Source organism: Mustela lutreola, chromosome 15 (assembly GCF_030435805.1).
Source record: "Mustela lutreola isolate mMusLut2 chromosome 15, mMusLut2.pri, whole genome shotgun sequence".
NCBI lineage: Eukaryota > Metazoa > Chordata > Mammalia > Carnivora > Mustelidae > Mustela > Mustela lutreola.
In genome coordinates this window covers 7,313,037-7,329,202 of record NC_081304.1, presented here as the reverse complement: position 1 = coordinate 7,329,202, position 16,166 = coordinate 7,313,037, and the positions used below count along the sequence as shown (strand labels likewise).

Below are 16,166 nucleotides of genomic sequence, written 5' to 3'. Positions count from 1 at the left end.
GGTGGGAGCGGCGATGGAGCAAGGAGTGAAGGACATCCCGAGTCCGCCCGCAGGGCCACGGGCTTAAGGACTGAGAGGAGGAGGCTGGGTGTTGGGGAGAAGCACAGAGTGGGGGACTCCAGCCTCTGGTCCCAGGGTAAACTGAGTCATCCAGGAAGACACCTGGCTTGACTCAGACTGTGAACACTGCCTCTTCCCCAGTGATTGAATTCTACTACTCTAGGTATTCTGATCACATGATGGCTAGGCCCCAGGCTACGGGGACCAGACCAAGACCCTAGCCCAGATCAATATCAGAAGGTATACATGTGACCCCGATGGGGGGAGGAACCCCGCTCTGTGCATTCAGGTGTCCTTTTAGGCCGACTGGAAGCTGAGGCCGGAGAAAGAGGAATTCCAGGAATATGGGAAGGGGTTCTGCTGGTGCACAGAAGACCCAGGAATGGACATGGTAGGGCTCTGGAATGTTCTGGGCCTTCCAGACACTGGCAGACAGAGGCAGGATCAGGGTCAGGACACAGGAAGGCCCCATGCAGACCCACACCCGCCTCCTGCTGCTGGTGGCTCTGTCCCCACGAGACCATGGATGATAAATGAGACTTGCTTTGGGAGCAGGAGTGGTACAGATGTGGACGGACGTGAACATCTGGATCCCCCAGCTTGTGGGGTTGTTCGGCTGCTGTGGCAAGCTCTGGTCCTACGTACTCGGAGCTTCCAGGCCTGGCCCGGCTGCCGGAGCCACGCCACGCCACCCGCCTTCTCTCTCCCAAGGACAGAGTACAGAGGGAGGAGGGGTCCAGGCTGGTTGGTGAGGATCAGGCCAGGGGGGGCGCCCCAGCATTTCCATTGGGGACCAGACCCCTGCCTTCAATCTCCGCTGGACAAATCTCTGTCTGCCAAAAGAGACCCAAGGAACCACCCCTTTGCCTCTGCTACTGGGGAGAGCTGAATCTCTTCCAGGGCGCTGGGTGGTTTCTAGATGGGCAGAGAGACATTTTCAGGCAGGAGCCTGGGCAGAGGGCCTGTTCCCGTGAGTGGAGATGGCCTGGCTCTGAGGAGTGCTTTGTATGGACCAGCGGAGCAGAAGCTGTGAGAGTGGTTCTCTCCGAACGAGCTCCCCATCTCCTGCACGGGCTCCCCATCAGCACCTGAGCCCCAGAAGCAGCTGTAAGCCACACACGCACACTCTCCCCTGCATCTCATGTCCTCCCCGGGCCCCCAGCAGCCCTGCTAACAGCCAGCTAGGAGTCCCTTCCCCTGATACAGGATCTCAGCTTTGTCACGGGGATGGGGTCTGGCGCTCTGCTCCCTCCTTGCTTCCACTCCCCGTGCTCCCAGTGCTGGGGCTCCGCCTCCAATTCCTCGGGGCCCCTCTGCTGCCCTACTCTAGCCTTCGCACTCCGCCACCATTCCATCTTTCCAACGACCCCCTGGAGCCCCGTTCCCAAGATTTAATGACGCGCTCCTCCATCCGTCCCGGGCCTGGCCGCTTACTTACTCTCCACGGCAAGAGTGATGGGCTGGCTGGTCTTGTTATCTCCGTTCTTGTCATTAACAGCCTGCACGTAGTAGCGGCCTGCGTCGGGAGCCACCGTCGACAGGATGACGAGGGTGTTCTCCAGGGTGATGGCTCTGTGCAGAGGAAAGGGATCTGTCACATGGGGGCCCGGGGGCTCTGAGCATTGGAGGATGGGGCGTGGGGGATAAGAAGCCGGAGGCCCCTGGAGCCCCTCCTCCAGCCCCACTCCCGGGACCACTCGTGGCCTCAACTCTAGCATGACTCTTTGCAGAGGATCCCAACATGCCGTGGGTGCCGGGGTCGGACCCAAACCCAGCACAGGCACAGAGGTCCGAGACCATCCCCGGGAGGCTTCCCGGCCCCCACCCCACGCCTGGTCCCGGGCGTCCGAGCCCCCATGGCCTTCCGTTCTTTCCTTCATCACAGCTTCGATGCTGAGTGTGACCCTCTCTGCACCAGGAGGGTCCAGCACCAAAGAAATCCATTCAGTGGACAGGAACAAGGAACGAATGAGGAGGAGTGAGGACGGATGATCATGAATTTAGAGATGAGCAGAATCATTCCAGAATCGATATCTTAACCTAATCCTACATTTGTTGGGATTGATCCCAAAGCCACAAGTGGCCTGTAACACCCATGACGGGGGTTCCTCTGGCCCCCCCCCAGCTCCCTCTCGGGCCGTCAGGTGCTCTCTTCCCAAAGCCGATCAGCAAGAATGAAACTGTTGCGGGCTGAAGAGGAAAGAAGACAGCTAGGCAGTGGGGTGCAGGTTCCTTCTGCTGGGGTCCCGCCATGCAGCCCCGCAGCACCTGGTCTGCAGGCAGGGAAAGGCGCCGGTCCAGGCGGGAAGCTGGGAGCCCCATCTGACATGGGGGAGACAGCACCAGGAGCACCGCCCACGTCCCCTCTGCCTGCGCCCCCCCCCCCAGCCCCGCTGCCCCCGGTTCTCTCCATGACAAACAAAACCATTAGTTTGTCAAGTCTAGCTCGGATTTTAATGTGATGTACCCGAGACAGCTGTTAAACATCCTTAATGTTAGTTTAACAAGGACAGACCCAGTTGAATTCTTTGCAAATTTTCCCATTAGGTGAATGTTACAGAGTTTTAAACAGGCTTTCAAATAAACATCCCCACTAATGCCTCTCTAGCTGGGCCATGCTGGTGTCCCCTCTCTCCTGGTTCTGGAAGGTTCCTAGGCTGAGTCTCATAATGCCAGCAGAGCTCTGGGAAGTAGGGAGGGGAAAGCCCTCCCGCCCCAATTCTTGGGGACCCTAACAGTACCCATTTTTTCCCCCCTGGAGGAAAACCACCCTCCAGTTAATGAGCTGATAGGAAGTTCAGATAACACCAGGCTAAAATATTTTAAAAGTGACAAGCTGGGACAGGAACAGGGACCATTCCCTCCCTGGAAGTCTCCTGCCGAGGTCCTGGTCCTTTAGTGTAGCTGTGGGCCAGGCCAGGGTTGGGGAGGGGACTAACGTGATGAGCGGCAGTGCCCCTGGACCACTTGAAGGGAGCTTCCCTCCCTCTCCTGACACTGTGGCACTGGAGGAGTGGCTGAAGGAAGTTTCTGGAAGCTGGGCGCAGCCAGGTCACACTCCCCGGGCACCTGCCTATCCTGAGCCTCCTCTGGCTTCCAGGGAGGGCTCCCATGTCCAGGGCTTTCTCTCCTTGACCAGGAAGACCCACCTCACCCCCTCATCTCTGCTTTTGCTCTATGTTGTCTACATTACGAAGGATTCTTCTAGGTCAGTGGTTCTCAACCGGGGGTGGCTTCACCCTGCAGGGGACACTGGACAATGTCCAGACACGTGCTGGTATCACAGCTGTGGGGCTGTGATAGGAACTAGCGGGTACAGGTCAGGGATGCTGCTAAGGGTCCTACAACGCCCTGTACTACCCACACAACGGTTCTTTAGGCCCCAAGTGGGGCCTGGGCCGTGGTGGAGATGGTTCCAGGTGGGAGGGCAAAGCGGGGGCCAGGTCATCCCTGTTTCAGGCTCCCCTTCCAGTGAGACACGCAGCAGCCGGGAAGCCGGGTGGGGGTGTGGGGCTGGGCTGGGGGGATACGGCAGAAGCTGTATGTGCCATCTTCAGGCTCGGACCCTGAGGGCTCCTGTGGGACTCCTAGGTGCTCCCCTCAGTCGGAACAGGGCTGAGGACAGCTGAGCCCCTATCAGCTGGGCCCTCGAATGACTGTGGAGGAGCGACCCTCTCCTCCCTTGCCTCTGCTGGGACTTCAAACGAGCTAAGCCCCTGGGATTTGGGGGTCTGTCCCTGCAGCTGGCGTTGCCTTGACTCATACTATGGGCAAGGAGAACACTCTGGATCGAGGCCCTCAGGGCCAGGGCTGGAGCTCCGAATGTGGCAGAGGGACTGGAAGCCCTCACGGCCTTTGACCCGCCCTCCCCCTGCCCTCAGCAGGTGGCTGAGGAAGGTCCCTGGACTTCCCGCCTTCTGCAGCATGACCACCCCCTCGATAGATGGTTCTGGAATGGCCCCGTACCTCACTTGCCAAGGGCACAGAGCTGTTCCTGGCACTCAGAGGGCCTTCTGGCCTCCTGCACCCCAGACTCACTCAACTCTGAAGGAAGCTGCTGGAATTTGCACGAGGCACGGAGGTCAGGGTTCGGCTCTCAGGCAGGGACGGGTTTCTGTTCCCCAGCCACACTCTTCAGGCGCCAACGGACTCGATTTTTCCCACTTCTATCACTGGCCCATCTCCCACCCTGCCTTCCGTCCCTCCTCCTACTAAGCCACACCTTTCCTCCCCCTCGGCTCCACGGGGGCCCCGTTGGTAATTTAATTAAGAATAAAAGAAATCGTCGTAGAACCTGCCCGAAGCCCCCAGCATGGGTCTTTGCAGGGCGTCCTGTCTCCTTTCCAACAGGGAGCACCAGGGCGCCGGCGAAGTGTGGCTAATCGGCGTCCCTGCCCCGGCAGCGAGGGGGCCCCGCGGAGACAGCAGCTGCCGCGGGCGCCCCGCACGCCCCTCTGGCCGACGGCGCGCAGCAGATACGAATCTCCGGCAAACAGACGCCGGGGAATTTGCTTCCAGGGACCTCTCCTCTCCGCCAGGAATATTAATCTGCTGTAACTGCTGAGATACTATCTCTACAGCCCTCCTTCGTGTGCTTGGCTGGAGCGCCGCAGCGGGCGGGAAGGCGGCGGGTGTGACCACGAAGGCGGCATGTGTCTGCGCGCCAAGATCTCTCTGTCCCGGCGCCAGAGGCTGTTGGGAACGGAGAGGGGGTGAGGACGGAGGGTAGGAGGGAGAAGAGGGGGTGGCACGGTGTGAGGCGCGGGGCGATGGGAGCGAGGGCGGAGAGAGGCTCTCATCCGCCACAGCGGACGCTGGGGAGACGCGCCCACGAGCCCTCCGGCGGCCACGGCGCCCGCTGTGACCTGTCACAGCGCTGCTCTGGCCCCCGAGTCTGGATGCGGCCTCAGCATCCTTCTCCACACAGCCTTCCAGGCGGCCTCGGTCCGCTGACCGGCCTGCGGGCTGCCATCACAGGCACACCTGGAGCTGAGCGAGAACCTCAGAGAAGGGGGCCGGGGAGGGCTGGGGACATGCGTGTTCACAGGTGTCTCCACACCTGTGTGGGGGAGCACCACGCCCCCCTTGTGCAGCTCAGTCTCACTGTCTGTGTGAAGGGTAAATCACGTTCTGCTGGCTTTACTGACCCTTAAGGAGGTGTGAGGAAGCCTGAGCCTCCTACAGCAGGAGTCTGTCCACCCTCCTGTTAACCTGGGCGGCGGAAAGACGACCCCGGTGCTCCCCCAGCTCTGAAGCCACACCCTTTGCCATGTGACTTCGCAGGTCTTCCCACTCAAGAGGCACGGTGCATCCCCCTGCTTCTGGAGGCTGAGTCCTACCATGTGACTCACTTCGACCACCGGGATGTTAGCAGAAGCTTGGCAAATCCATGTTTCTGCTCCCTCCCTAGTCCTCTGCAACTTCTAGAAGCCGGGCGCTACCTGGCTGGAGGATGGGACACGTGGAGCAGAGCCTCTGGTTAATGTGACCTGCCAATCCGACCCCAGGCAAGTCAGGGAGACTGAGCCAAGGTCCCCCAGTCTGCACATTCAGAGGACACAGAAATGTTCACTGCCTTGAGCCCCTGGGACCTTTTGTTATGCAGCATTTCTGTGTCTGTGGGTAACAGACATATTCTAGGACAGTGGTTCTCAATTGTGGCTGCACATCAGAATCTCTGGGGAGCTATGCGCCAGGGTACACCCCATGTCAACAAACCAGAATGTGCAGGGCTAGGATCTAAAGATCAACTCGTCTTAAATCGTCCAAAACAATTTTAACAGGTAACCAGGTTGAGAATCACTGTACCAGGACCAATTCTCTGCACGCACAATCACTTTATCCTTCTTCTCTTCTCGTCTGGGTCCCTGTTGTCACATAATTTCCATGCAAGACAGAACCAAGGACCCTGACTCTGGAGTCGGGAAGCCTGGAACCAGCTGTGTGAGACCCGGCAACGTAGCTCAGCTCCGGGGCACTCTCCTGTCCAGAAAGCGGAGCCAAAGCCAGTCCCCTCGCAGGACTGCGGCGCCGGTCATTCCTCCTGCGGGTGCGAGCTGGGCGTGCGCTCTGGGGACCGAAAGGGGAACGAGACACAGTGTCTCGCGCAGGGAGGTACACGCCCATCTAGGAGAGGATGGCGTGTGTAGTGTGCTCAGCCCAGGTTCGAGGACACAGCGGCCACTTAATGAGCGACAGCCACTGTTTGTGCTGGGATGCTATCATGCTATCCTTCTAAGGCCTCTCTCAGCCCAAGGGCAAGCACTGTCCATCGTGGCTCCCACTTCCCATAGCCGAGGATGGGTTCCGCCCACAGCTGACCTGTGGCCTGCGGGGACCAGGACAAAGGTGGTCTTTCTTGTTTTCTGGGAGCGGGGGAGAGCTGGAGTCCAAAAGGGCCTAGGCTGGCTCCGGACCCCGAGGCGGAATCAGGAGAGCCGGGAGTGTCCCCAGAGGAAACGCTTTGCCCCCGGCGCCCTGTGAAGGTGTTGGCTCCACAGCAACTGCACCCCCTGCCTGGCTGCCACAACCCACGCCCTGGGCCACACAGAGGGGTCCTTGTTACTGCTGAAAGGGCCATGTGTTTCTCTCCCTGCCGGGGCCTCCCCTCCTCCCGGCAGCCAAAACACACACAGCCACACCCGCACCCCACACAGGAAGCAGCTGGGCGGCCACCCTGCCGGGGACACGCCAGCGCCCTCCTGCAGATGGGCATGGCTTCTGTGGCTGACTGTTGGGGGTTTAAGTGCTTTGGGAAGCTGCTGAGGGGGGGCCAACGCCCTGGGGTTCCCCAGGAAAGCCACGGAGCTGTTGTGTCTCCAAGTCTTCACATGGGTGTTCCCAGAAAGCCCCTCCTTGTAAGCCACCCTTCTCTTGCCATCGGGGAGGTCCCAGATCCCCTCCCCACCAGGGCGAGCCTCCTGGGTCCCCCCTCCAGGGCAGGGCCTCACATGCGACTGCTGGGCGGGATCTTGCGGCCGTCCCGGAACCAGGTCACCTGTGGCCGTGGGAAGCTGGAGATGCGTGGGGCGCGGATGACAGCTGCTTCTCCGTGGGAGACACTCTGGTGCTTCTCGCCTTCCTCAAAGCTCCCCATGTCTGCAGGAGGGAAGAGCAGATGTGGGGGTCAGACTGCCCAGCTCCTGCGCTGGGCGTGGCGGCGGCAGGAGGACTGTAGGGAAGGAAGCTGCTGGGCTCAGACCACCCACCTGACCCCATCACCCTACCCTAGAAGCCCATCATTAGGAAATGTCCCTCTTTGAGCTTTTTGGGTCTATAGCCATATCCGTGAACTGATCAATTCATCCCGCAACCATGAAGAGGCTGGTCATTATTTCACACGTTTTACAAAGGGAAAAACTGCCCAGACGGGCTCCGAGAGGTTCCTCGACTTGTCCAAGGGCACGGGGCTAGGAAGGGGCAGAACCAGGATTTGAACTCAGATCTGCATCTGGAAGGGCGGTTGGGGTTTCAGCGTGACGTGAAGGGCGTATCACGGGGCTCATGGGGCTGGTGTGCTAGGTTCTTGGTGGAGGCAAGGCTGGGTACACTGCAGAGGATGGGGTCTTGGATGCTCACGGAGAAAGGAGGTGATTTTCCTCCTCTGCCTTGGGTGGGAGGCCCATGCATGTGTGAATGGAAGCACCATATTGCTCTTTTAGAAACATGCCTATCCCGCTGGCAGATAAGCAGGGAACATTTCTCCCAGCTCTGGTGTGTCAGCCAGAAGGGGAAGAGAGCAGCAGAGAAGCAGAATCGAGTGACTTCTGGTCGCCCACCTGGCTGCGGGAACCGCGGCAGGGTTTGAGTCTAGTAGCAGAGGGCTACGCTGGATACAGGAAGGGGTGTCTCTGCTGAACGTCAGGACTTTTGAACATGAATGCACATCCTTGCTGCTCAAAGTGTGGTCCGTGGGCCGGCAGCCTGGGCGTCCCTGGGAAGCTGCTAGAAATGCAGAGTCTCAAGGCCTACCCCGGACCTACTGAATCAGAACGGGCATCGTCACCAGACCCCCGGTGAAGGGCATGGTCCACGTTCAAGTGTGAGAAGCATCATGGTCCCCAGCTTGGCCATGAGAAAAAGTGCTGATGCCAAGTTCAAGAACTCACCATCAGATTTCTGTTTCCCCTGGTACGGCGTGTGAGCTGACCATCAGCATTTCCATGTGCAATCAGATTCCGACCACCGAACACTGAGCTGCATGTCCCCATGGCCCACTGTCCCCTCCCCCGCCCAGGGGGCCACGTTCCAAGCCACCTGGTCTCCTGCTGCTTTGACTGTTATTTCCCAACCCCTTGAACACCGCTGCCTCTTCTCCCTCTCCTTCAACCAGGTATCCCCCAGGCTGGCTAAGCCTCCGAACCCCCTGAGGGGCCTTTAAGGTCCCCCAAGGGGCGGATGGGATGCAGGCGTGGGTATTTCTGAAGCAGCTCAGGTAGTTTCAACATGAGCCAAGGTTGAGAATGACCAGCTGGGCTCAAGCTAGTGGCTCTTAACAGTGGGTCTCAGAATCCTCTGGAACTTGGTAAGCCCATAGTTGTCCCCACCCTTCCCTCCTCCCCATGGAAAGGCCCTGCTTTGATGCACCCGGATCTCCGAGTGCTTGATTTACTCTCTCCAGGACGCTGCCGCACGCCAAAGTTTGAGAACCACGCACCCACCCTCTCCTTTTCCAAAGTCCTGGGTTCGGTTCTCCTCCTGCCACACTGCCTCCCCTCCTCTGATGATGATGACCAGAGCCCCTCTACAAAGACTCTCCTATCTGCTCTGGCTCTTCTCTGAGCTCCAAAACCCAACACTTGATTCCCAACAGAAATGTTGGCCTTTCATACCTCCTTCTCGTGATCTTCTGTGTATAGCTCCTTCCTGCTCCTGCCCTCGAGCCTTCTGTGGTGCTGTGCTTCCTTCCCTGTCCTGACAAAGTCCTCTGATTCCTCCTCTTGGTTACCCCTCTCATTCACCAAGCCCTCTGACCTTAGTTCCCACAGGCCCACCACCAAGCGAACCCTGTCACTCCAGCTGCTCTGACCACCCCCCACAACAAGGTCTCCATAGGCTCCCCCCAACCCATCATCTCTCACACTCTTCCTAATTAATTTTTTCTGGACATATCGCTGACTTGCTCAGAAACTTTGGGATCTCCTCATTGTCCCAGGAAAGTCTAAATCCCCTTGCTTGATTCGAGGTCCCTCCCTAATCTGACCCCAGTCAACCTTTCCCATCTTAATGCCCACACCACATCATGTGCCCTCCATGCTGAATTACTTATACCCTACTTCTCATGCAGGCTTGAGAAGCCTGCAGGGCCCCTGCCTAGAATGTCACCAGAACAAGCCATGATTCACCAAGGTGCCATGAGTCAATGGCATCTCAGAGGGATCCAGCCAATTAAGGATCTCAAGAAAGAGAACGCACCGTTGGCATCCTTACTCTACACTCGGCAGGCAGTAAATGTAATGGTAATGGCTTTGGAGTCACTGAGACTTGAGTTCAAAACCTACTTCTGGGGGCGCCTGGGTGGCTCAGTGGGTTAAATCCTCTGCCTTCAGTTCGGGTCATGATCCCAGGGTCCTGGGATCGAGCCCCATATTGGGCTCTCTGCTAGGCAGGGAGCCTACTTCCCTTCCTCTCTCTGCCTCTCTTTGCCTACTTGTGATCTCTCTCTCTGTCAAATAAATAAATAAATAAAATCTGAAAACAAAAAACATAAATAAGTAAAATCTAAAAACAAAAAACAAACAAAAAACAACAACAAAAAAAACCAAAAAAACCTACTTCTGCCACTTATCAGGCACGACCCTAGGCAAAATTTTGACCTTGCTGAGCCTTAACGTCCTCTTCTGCAAAACGCAATTATGAAGAGTCCCTTCCTCATAGGTTGTAGTTAGGATCACATGAGATACTACGTGTGTGTCCGGATCTTTCCAAAGATGTGTGTCTTTCCAAAGATGGCGGCATCAATATTTGTCTCCCATCCAACATGTGCTTCTTACAAAGGTGCTGGAGTTTATGGTATCTCATGTTCAAGGCTAGGTCATCAAAAGGATGCAGCTTCCCCTTGGATCCATCTCTCTGTCCACACACATCTGCCTGGAATCCAGTCGCCATGTTTTAAGGAAGCTCGGGCTGGCCCACATAGACATGGGAAGGGTGCCTGAAGAAAGGAACTGAGGTTCCCCAGAAGACAGCCAGCACCCACACTGGACATATAGATCAACGTGTGAGCCCTCACATAATTCAGTCCCCAGCCTCTAACAGTGTACAGAGCGGGGATGAGCCATCCCTACCGCGCCTTGTCTAGATCCAAGGCTCACCCACTCGGTGAGCCTAATAAATGATGGTTGTACACCACTATGCTTTCCGGCAATTTGTTATGCAGACACAGAAACTGGAAGAGTATATTAAAGTGCTAAAAATTATATCTAATGTTTGTATTATTAGAATATTAGAATCGTGTACATTTTTCACAGCTTCATTGAAACATGGACTTCTTCAGCAAAGATTATCCCATGCCACCAGGCAGAATTAAAGAACAGAGATTGCCGTGGCTGACCCTACATCAGCTTTCTTTCTAGGTGGACTTCATGTGCACGTAATCCTCATGCTACCACAGCTAGCACGACTCTAATAAATACACATTTTTAGTTGTTTATTAATTTCCATTACTTGGCTCTGTCTATAAAAAAATTGCATCAATAAATCACATTGATTCCAGTCCTCACAATAATTTTATCTATTTAAAAAACTTTTCACAGAACTCTGAAGATATATTTGAACAATTTAAAGCAATTTCATGGTAATAGTGTTTCTTTCTCCCCTCTCTAGTTTTATTAGCTCCATTTCGTCAGTGAGGAAATTAAAGCTCATGGAGATAGAGTGGCTTATCCAACGTTTAAGCAGTCAGGGCTGGGCAGGGCCAGCATTCAAACCTGGCCCCCCTGCCACCACATTTCCTCTCTGCTTCCTTCATAACTCACCCCTGCCTTAACAAGCTTCGCGCACATTCTTTCTCTCTCCCCGCTACACGGTAAGCGTCAAGAGGCAGCTGCCTTCATCAGCAAGAACCGACGGGCAGCTAGCGGCGTACTCCACACACAGTGGGTTCCCTCTGAACTCACCCAATGCCATCATGTGGTGGTTCCTACTGAGCCCCTGCTGCGGGATGCATGGATGGAGGGAAGGAGAAAGACAGGAAGACAAGGAGGGGATGGATGGGGGAAAGGCAGGCAGGAGGACGGATGCCTGGACCCGCTTATGTAGGTTTGGTGAGAGGGACGAAAGGAAGAGCACAGCCGGTCCTGGCAGGTAGTGAAGAAGGACCCGGTCCCCACCCTTGTGGGACTTAAGAGTCAGATGTTCAGTGACATACTGTGACAACCGTGAGGAGGGAGGAACGGGGTTCTTCTGTGAGAGGTAGGTGCGGGAGACCTACTTTAGACTGGGGGCGGAGCTGCGGAGGCTTCTTCTAAGCGGAAACATAAATAAGAGTAGGTGTTAGTTAAGTGTGTGTGTGTGCGTATGTGGTGGGGTGACGGTGTGACGGTCCAGAGGAAGAAGAGTGCGTGAGGGTCAGGAAACAGGAGAGCAGGGCTAAGCAGAGGAAAAGAAAGAACATCAAGGGACATTGGGAAGTGGGTCTGTTCAGTGGATAAATGGATGGATGGATGGATGGATGGATGGTCCACACGCAATGCTCACACTCGGGTTAAGAATTAAGAAAGGGGCGCCTGGGTGGCTCAGTGGGTCAAGCCTCTGCCTTCAGCTCAGGTCATGATCTCCAGGTCCTGGGATCGAGCCCCGCATCGGGCTCTCTGCTCAGCGGGGGGCCTGCCTCCCCCCACCCCCCCACCGCCCTCATCGGAGGGAGGAGTTAGATGGAGGGATGGACGGAGGGAGGAGGGGGTGGGTGCAGGAAGGGCGGGCAGGACGACGGATGACTGTACACGGGCGCACGGATGTACATGTGGACAGTGGGACGACGGATGACTGTACACGGGCGCACGGATGTACATGTGGACGGTGGGAGGGACGGCAGGAAGGGCACAGCTGCTCTTGGTCCAAGTTCGGCCACTGATGCCTCCTCCATGTTTCCATCCCATAATCTCCTTGCCTCACCATGGCTCTCAGGCCCCCAGCGCCCTCCCATTCTCTGCACTGCACTGAGTCAAGTGGGCTTCCGGGACCCGCTCACGGAGCCCTTCACTCTGCTCACGGGCCCCAAGGCACAGCGGCAGCAAGGGGCCAAGAAGGCGTCCACTCAGCGGGCCGGGGCAGAAGGCAGGCTGGAGGGAGGGAGGTCACATGCTGGCAGAGCCTGGGGACCCAGGAACCCCTGGGAAAATGCACGCACATTAGGGCGGAAACAGATAAGGGGTTTCACACTTGCTCCCCGAGGTCCACGCTTGTTAACACACCGCGTGATGCCCACGGCGCTGAGCCGCCTTTCCCAACGAACTCCCCAAAGAGCAAATAAGTGTGAGCCTGGGGCACAGCTGCAAGGGGCCTCCAAATTCCTGATGTCTTTGTTACATCTTAAAAGATCTTGTGAAGTAGGCATCCCACTTCAGAATACGTTCATTGCTTTATTTATTTCTAAAGCATTTTTTTTTTATCATGAAGTATGTCACGCATACAGAAGAGTGAATGTCATTACACGGATACTTTGCAGAGGACGAGAACGAACGCTCACATACCCGCCACCCAGCTTAGGGAACGGAACACTAACAAACCTCCCTGCTCTCGCCACGGTGTCCCCCGCACCCCCAGGTGCGTCCCCTCCCTCTCCAGAGGTAACTGTCGCCCCGAATGCTGTGGCAATTCCCCCCAAGTGTTGCCGCACAGAAATGCCTCCTTAAACAATTTAGGGTTAATGTAGTCTGGTTCCAAGCCCTTTACAGCTGGAATTATTTTTTATGTCATCTACTATGATTTGCTGGTGTGTGTGTGTGTGTGTGTGTGTGTGTGTGTGTGTGAGCTCCAGCATTGGGCTTACACTCAGTCCAGTCATTGTCGCGGCTGCATGGGTGTCCACGTGGCAAGAGGGCACAGTGTACCTGCAGGCTGGGTCCGTTTTCTGGGTTTTGCTATCCTGCTAAGAACAGTCTCCTGGGGATCTTCTGGCGCATGCGGCTAAGAAAGTCCCTCGAGCATGAGCCCAAGGACGGAACTGTTGGGTGGCAGGGCATGCACACATTAATTTTACCAGGTAACACCAAACTGTTTCCAAATCTGCGCCCATTTACCCCTTCGTGCTCCCGCCAGCATGGATGGGAGATGCTCTCTTGGTCTTGCCAGACTTGTTGGTTTTTGCCAATCTGGTGGGACACGAGACAGTGTTTCATTGTGGTTTTGTTTATTCGGGAAACAGTGCTTTCTCCCTCCAATCAGATCGCATCATGCCTCTTCTCCACCATGCATACTTATTTCCACTGCACTGTAACAGCAAAAGTGTCAACCTCTTCTCGAATGCTGCCATGTGTCTCTAGTGCTCCCATTCCTCAGCTACACCTCCTTCTACTCTCTCCTTCCCTCTCTCTGCTTCAGCGACCCTTCAGACACCCAAACCTACCACAGGACATTTGCACTTGCTGTTCCCTAGCTGGAAAGACCTTATCTCTTTGTGTGCCTTACACTCTTGCTTCCTTTGAGACTGTTCAATGTCACCTCCCCAGATGGCCTTTCATAGCCACTATATCAAATAGGATATCTGAGAGGGGGCTGCCCCAGCCTCTATCTCTTGTAACCTGGCTTCATTTTTCCTTATTGTACTTTATTTTCTCTCCACGGGCTTCTCTGCTCTGTATTCTATCATATATTCACCTTTTAACTTTTATGGCACCCTACTACTTTCCTGAGGGCAGGAACAGGTGTCCCGGTTTTGTTGCCTGTGTCCTCACTGCCTAGAACGCAGTGTCCTCACTGCCTAGAACGCAGTTCAGCACACAGTGGGAGTATAGTAGTAGTTGCACAAGTGAGTGAAACATTCAGGCAAAATGCTCCAGCTAGACCAGATCATGTTCTCTAGAACTACAGCATGGCCGGTGAATAGTCCACACTCAATGCTCACACTCAGGTTAAGAATTAAGAAAGGGGCGCCTGGGTGGCTCAGTGGTTTAAGCCTCTGCCTTCAGCTCAGGTCATGATCTCCGGGTCCTGGGATCAAGCCCTGCATCGGGCTCTCTGCTCAGCTGGGAGCCTGCCTCCCCTTACCCCCCCGCCACTCTCTCTGCCTACTTGTGATCTCTCTCTCTCTCTCTGTGTCAAATAAATAAATAAAATCTTTAAAAAAAAATTAAGAAAAATGGGCTGGCCCATTGGTGGCGTTTTGGGCATCAGCCCCAACAACAGACTCGATACCCTCATGTCCCTCTTTGTACAGGTGGCTTCCAGATGGGACAGGGGCCCTCTGCCCTGTGACCTGTGGGTGGGCTTGCTACCCCCAGGGTGTGGATGTGGAGAGAGCCTGGAAGGCTCCTTGACCCAGGAAGCTTCTCCGAACACTCTCAGCCTGTCAGCCAGCTTGCTCCAAGCCAGAAATTTATGGCAACTTTAAAGAAACAAAGAAGAGACTGGGGCCGGGGGCGGGGACTGCAGGCTGAGAGGGAGCTGGGGAGGGGGTGGATGTTTTATTGACTTCCTCTTAATTGCTGTAATTAAAAACATGTAAAGAATCTTTTTGTAACGACTTTGCCATTATCATTAGTTGTTAGCACAGCTGCCTTATTAATTTCTCGTTAGAACCCAATGCACAGTCCCTCTTTGGGAAGGGGGGTGGGAGCCAGAGGTGGGTCCTGCCTGGCCCAGTCCCGGCAGGAGCCTGGGAGGGCAGCATCACCAGGAACAGGCTGCATGGAGCCCCAGGGCAAAGGCTTCCGCCCCTGGGATGCAGAAACCCACCAGGAGAGACGGAGGGGTCTGGAGAAGCAGCCGCTGCCCACCCATCCTTAGACGGTAGGCATCGGTGTCACTGTGTAAGAGAGACCGGTGGACAGACAGACAGATGCAGGAGGGCTGCAGGGCACAGCCGGGAGAGCCCCTGGACTGGGACTGGGTGAGGATTAAGGAGGCACCGCTCTTAGCGTCCTGTTTGTGCACAGTGAGTAGCGGAGGGAGAGCGCCTCCTTGTCTCGCTTGCCTTACCCCAGCCTCAGCTCTGGAGAGCAGACATGTGGCCGGGAGTAAGCTGCGAAGGCTGCCAGAGTGAGAAAGCTGAAATGCTTATTCCAGGACACAAAGGGAAGAGGAAGCAAAAGCTCAGAGAAGTTAAGTAACTTTCCCCAAGTCACACGACGAGGGAGAACTGAGCCTGGATTTGAATGGGAGGGCGTGGGGGGGGCAGTTCATGGCCGGACCCTACAGTGTCCTGACAGCAGACAGGAGAAGGTGGAAGGCAGAAATGTTGGCTGTGAGAACCTGGGCTGTCCACTACCTTCCCTGAGCCTCAGTTTCCCCATCTCGAGATGCCTTCCTATCTCTCAGACTTGTCCTGGGAACCCATGGAAGAAAGACAGGCACATAATTACATTGGCAGAGGGAGCCTTCCAGAGCCTCTGCTCTATCTCCTTTGGCATCTCCCGAGGGACATGGGCTTGAATCCGTGTCTGTTCCAAGGGGTCTTGGGGCACGTGTCCCCCTTTCCAGGGGGATGAGGCCATGCTTCCTCCTTGTCTGTACCCCCCGCCCGCTGCACACATACACCAGGGGTCCAGAGTCCTAAGCTACCCAGTGCCGAGGCTGGGGCTGGAAACCACACTTCCTGACCCCTCCCCGCCCCCAAATCCATGGCATGATCCTATTTTAGGCACGAAACCATCCAGGAAGTACCTGTAAATCTTTCCATCTGCTCGCCTCTGCCGAGAGCCAAGAAGAGCGCCTCCCCCCACCCCAGTTTGGTCTTTCTCTTCCCGATCTTAGATGGCAGGGTGGCGAGGGGGCTATTTTGGAATCGGGCGGCTGTGGGTTCAAGTCCTGCTCTGGCACTCCCTCGCCGTGTGACTTAGGCAGCCTCCTCCCCACCAGCCTTGCAGGGTAAGGTCGGGAGAGAAGGGTGTGCACTGCCCTTCAACAGCGGGGAAAGAGTGATGCTGTCGGTGGGAAGGTTTTGCGAG

General features: G+C 56.0%; 1 protein-coding gene across 2 annotated transcripts in view; it reads right to left on the bottom strand.

The window, feature by feature from the left end:
- Positions 1–16,166, bottom strand: part of SDK2 (sidekick cell adhesion molecule 2) — a 246,015-nt gene that overhangs the window by 81,609 nt on the left and 148,240 nt on the right. For both annotated transcript variants that reach the window (XM_059148912.1, XM_059148913.1), the window contains exons 4-5: positions 7,011–7,158; positions 1,499–1,632 (exon numbers count right to left, since the gene is read on the bottom strand). In XM_059148912.1, coding sequence (XP_059004895.1) covers positions 1,499–1,632; positions 7,011–7,158 — 282 coding nt within the window. The remainder of the gene's footprint in view (positions 1–1,498; positions 1,633–7,010; positions 7,159–16,166) is intronic.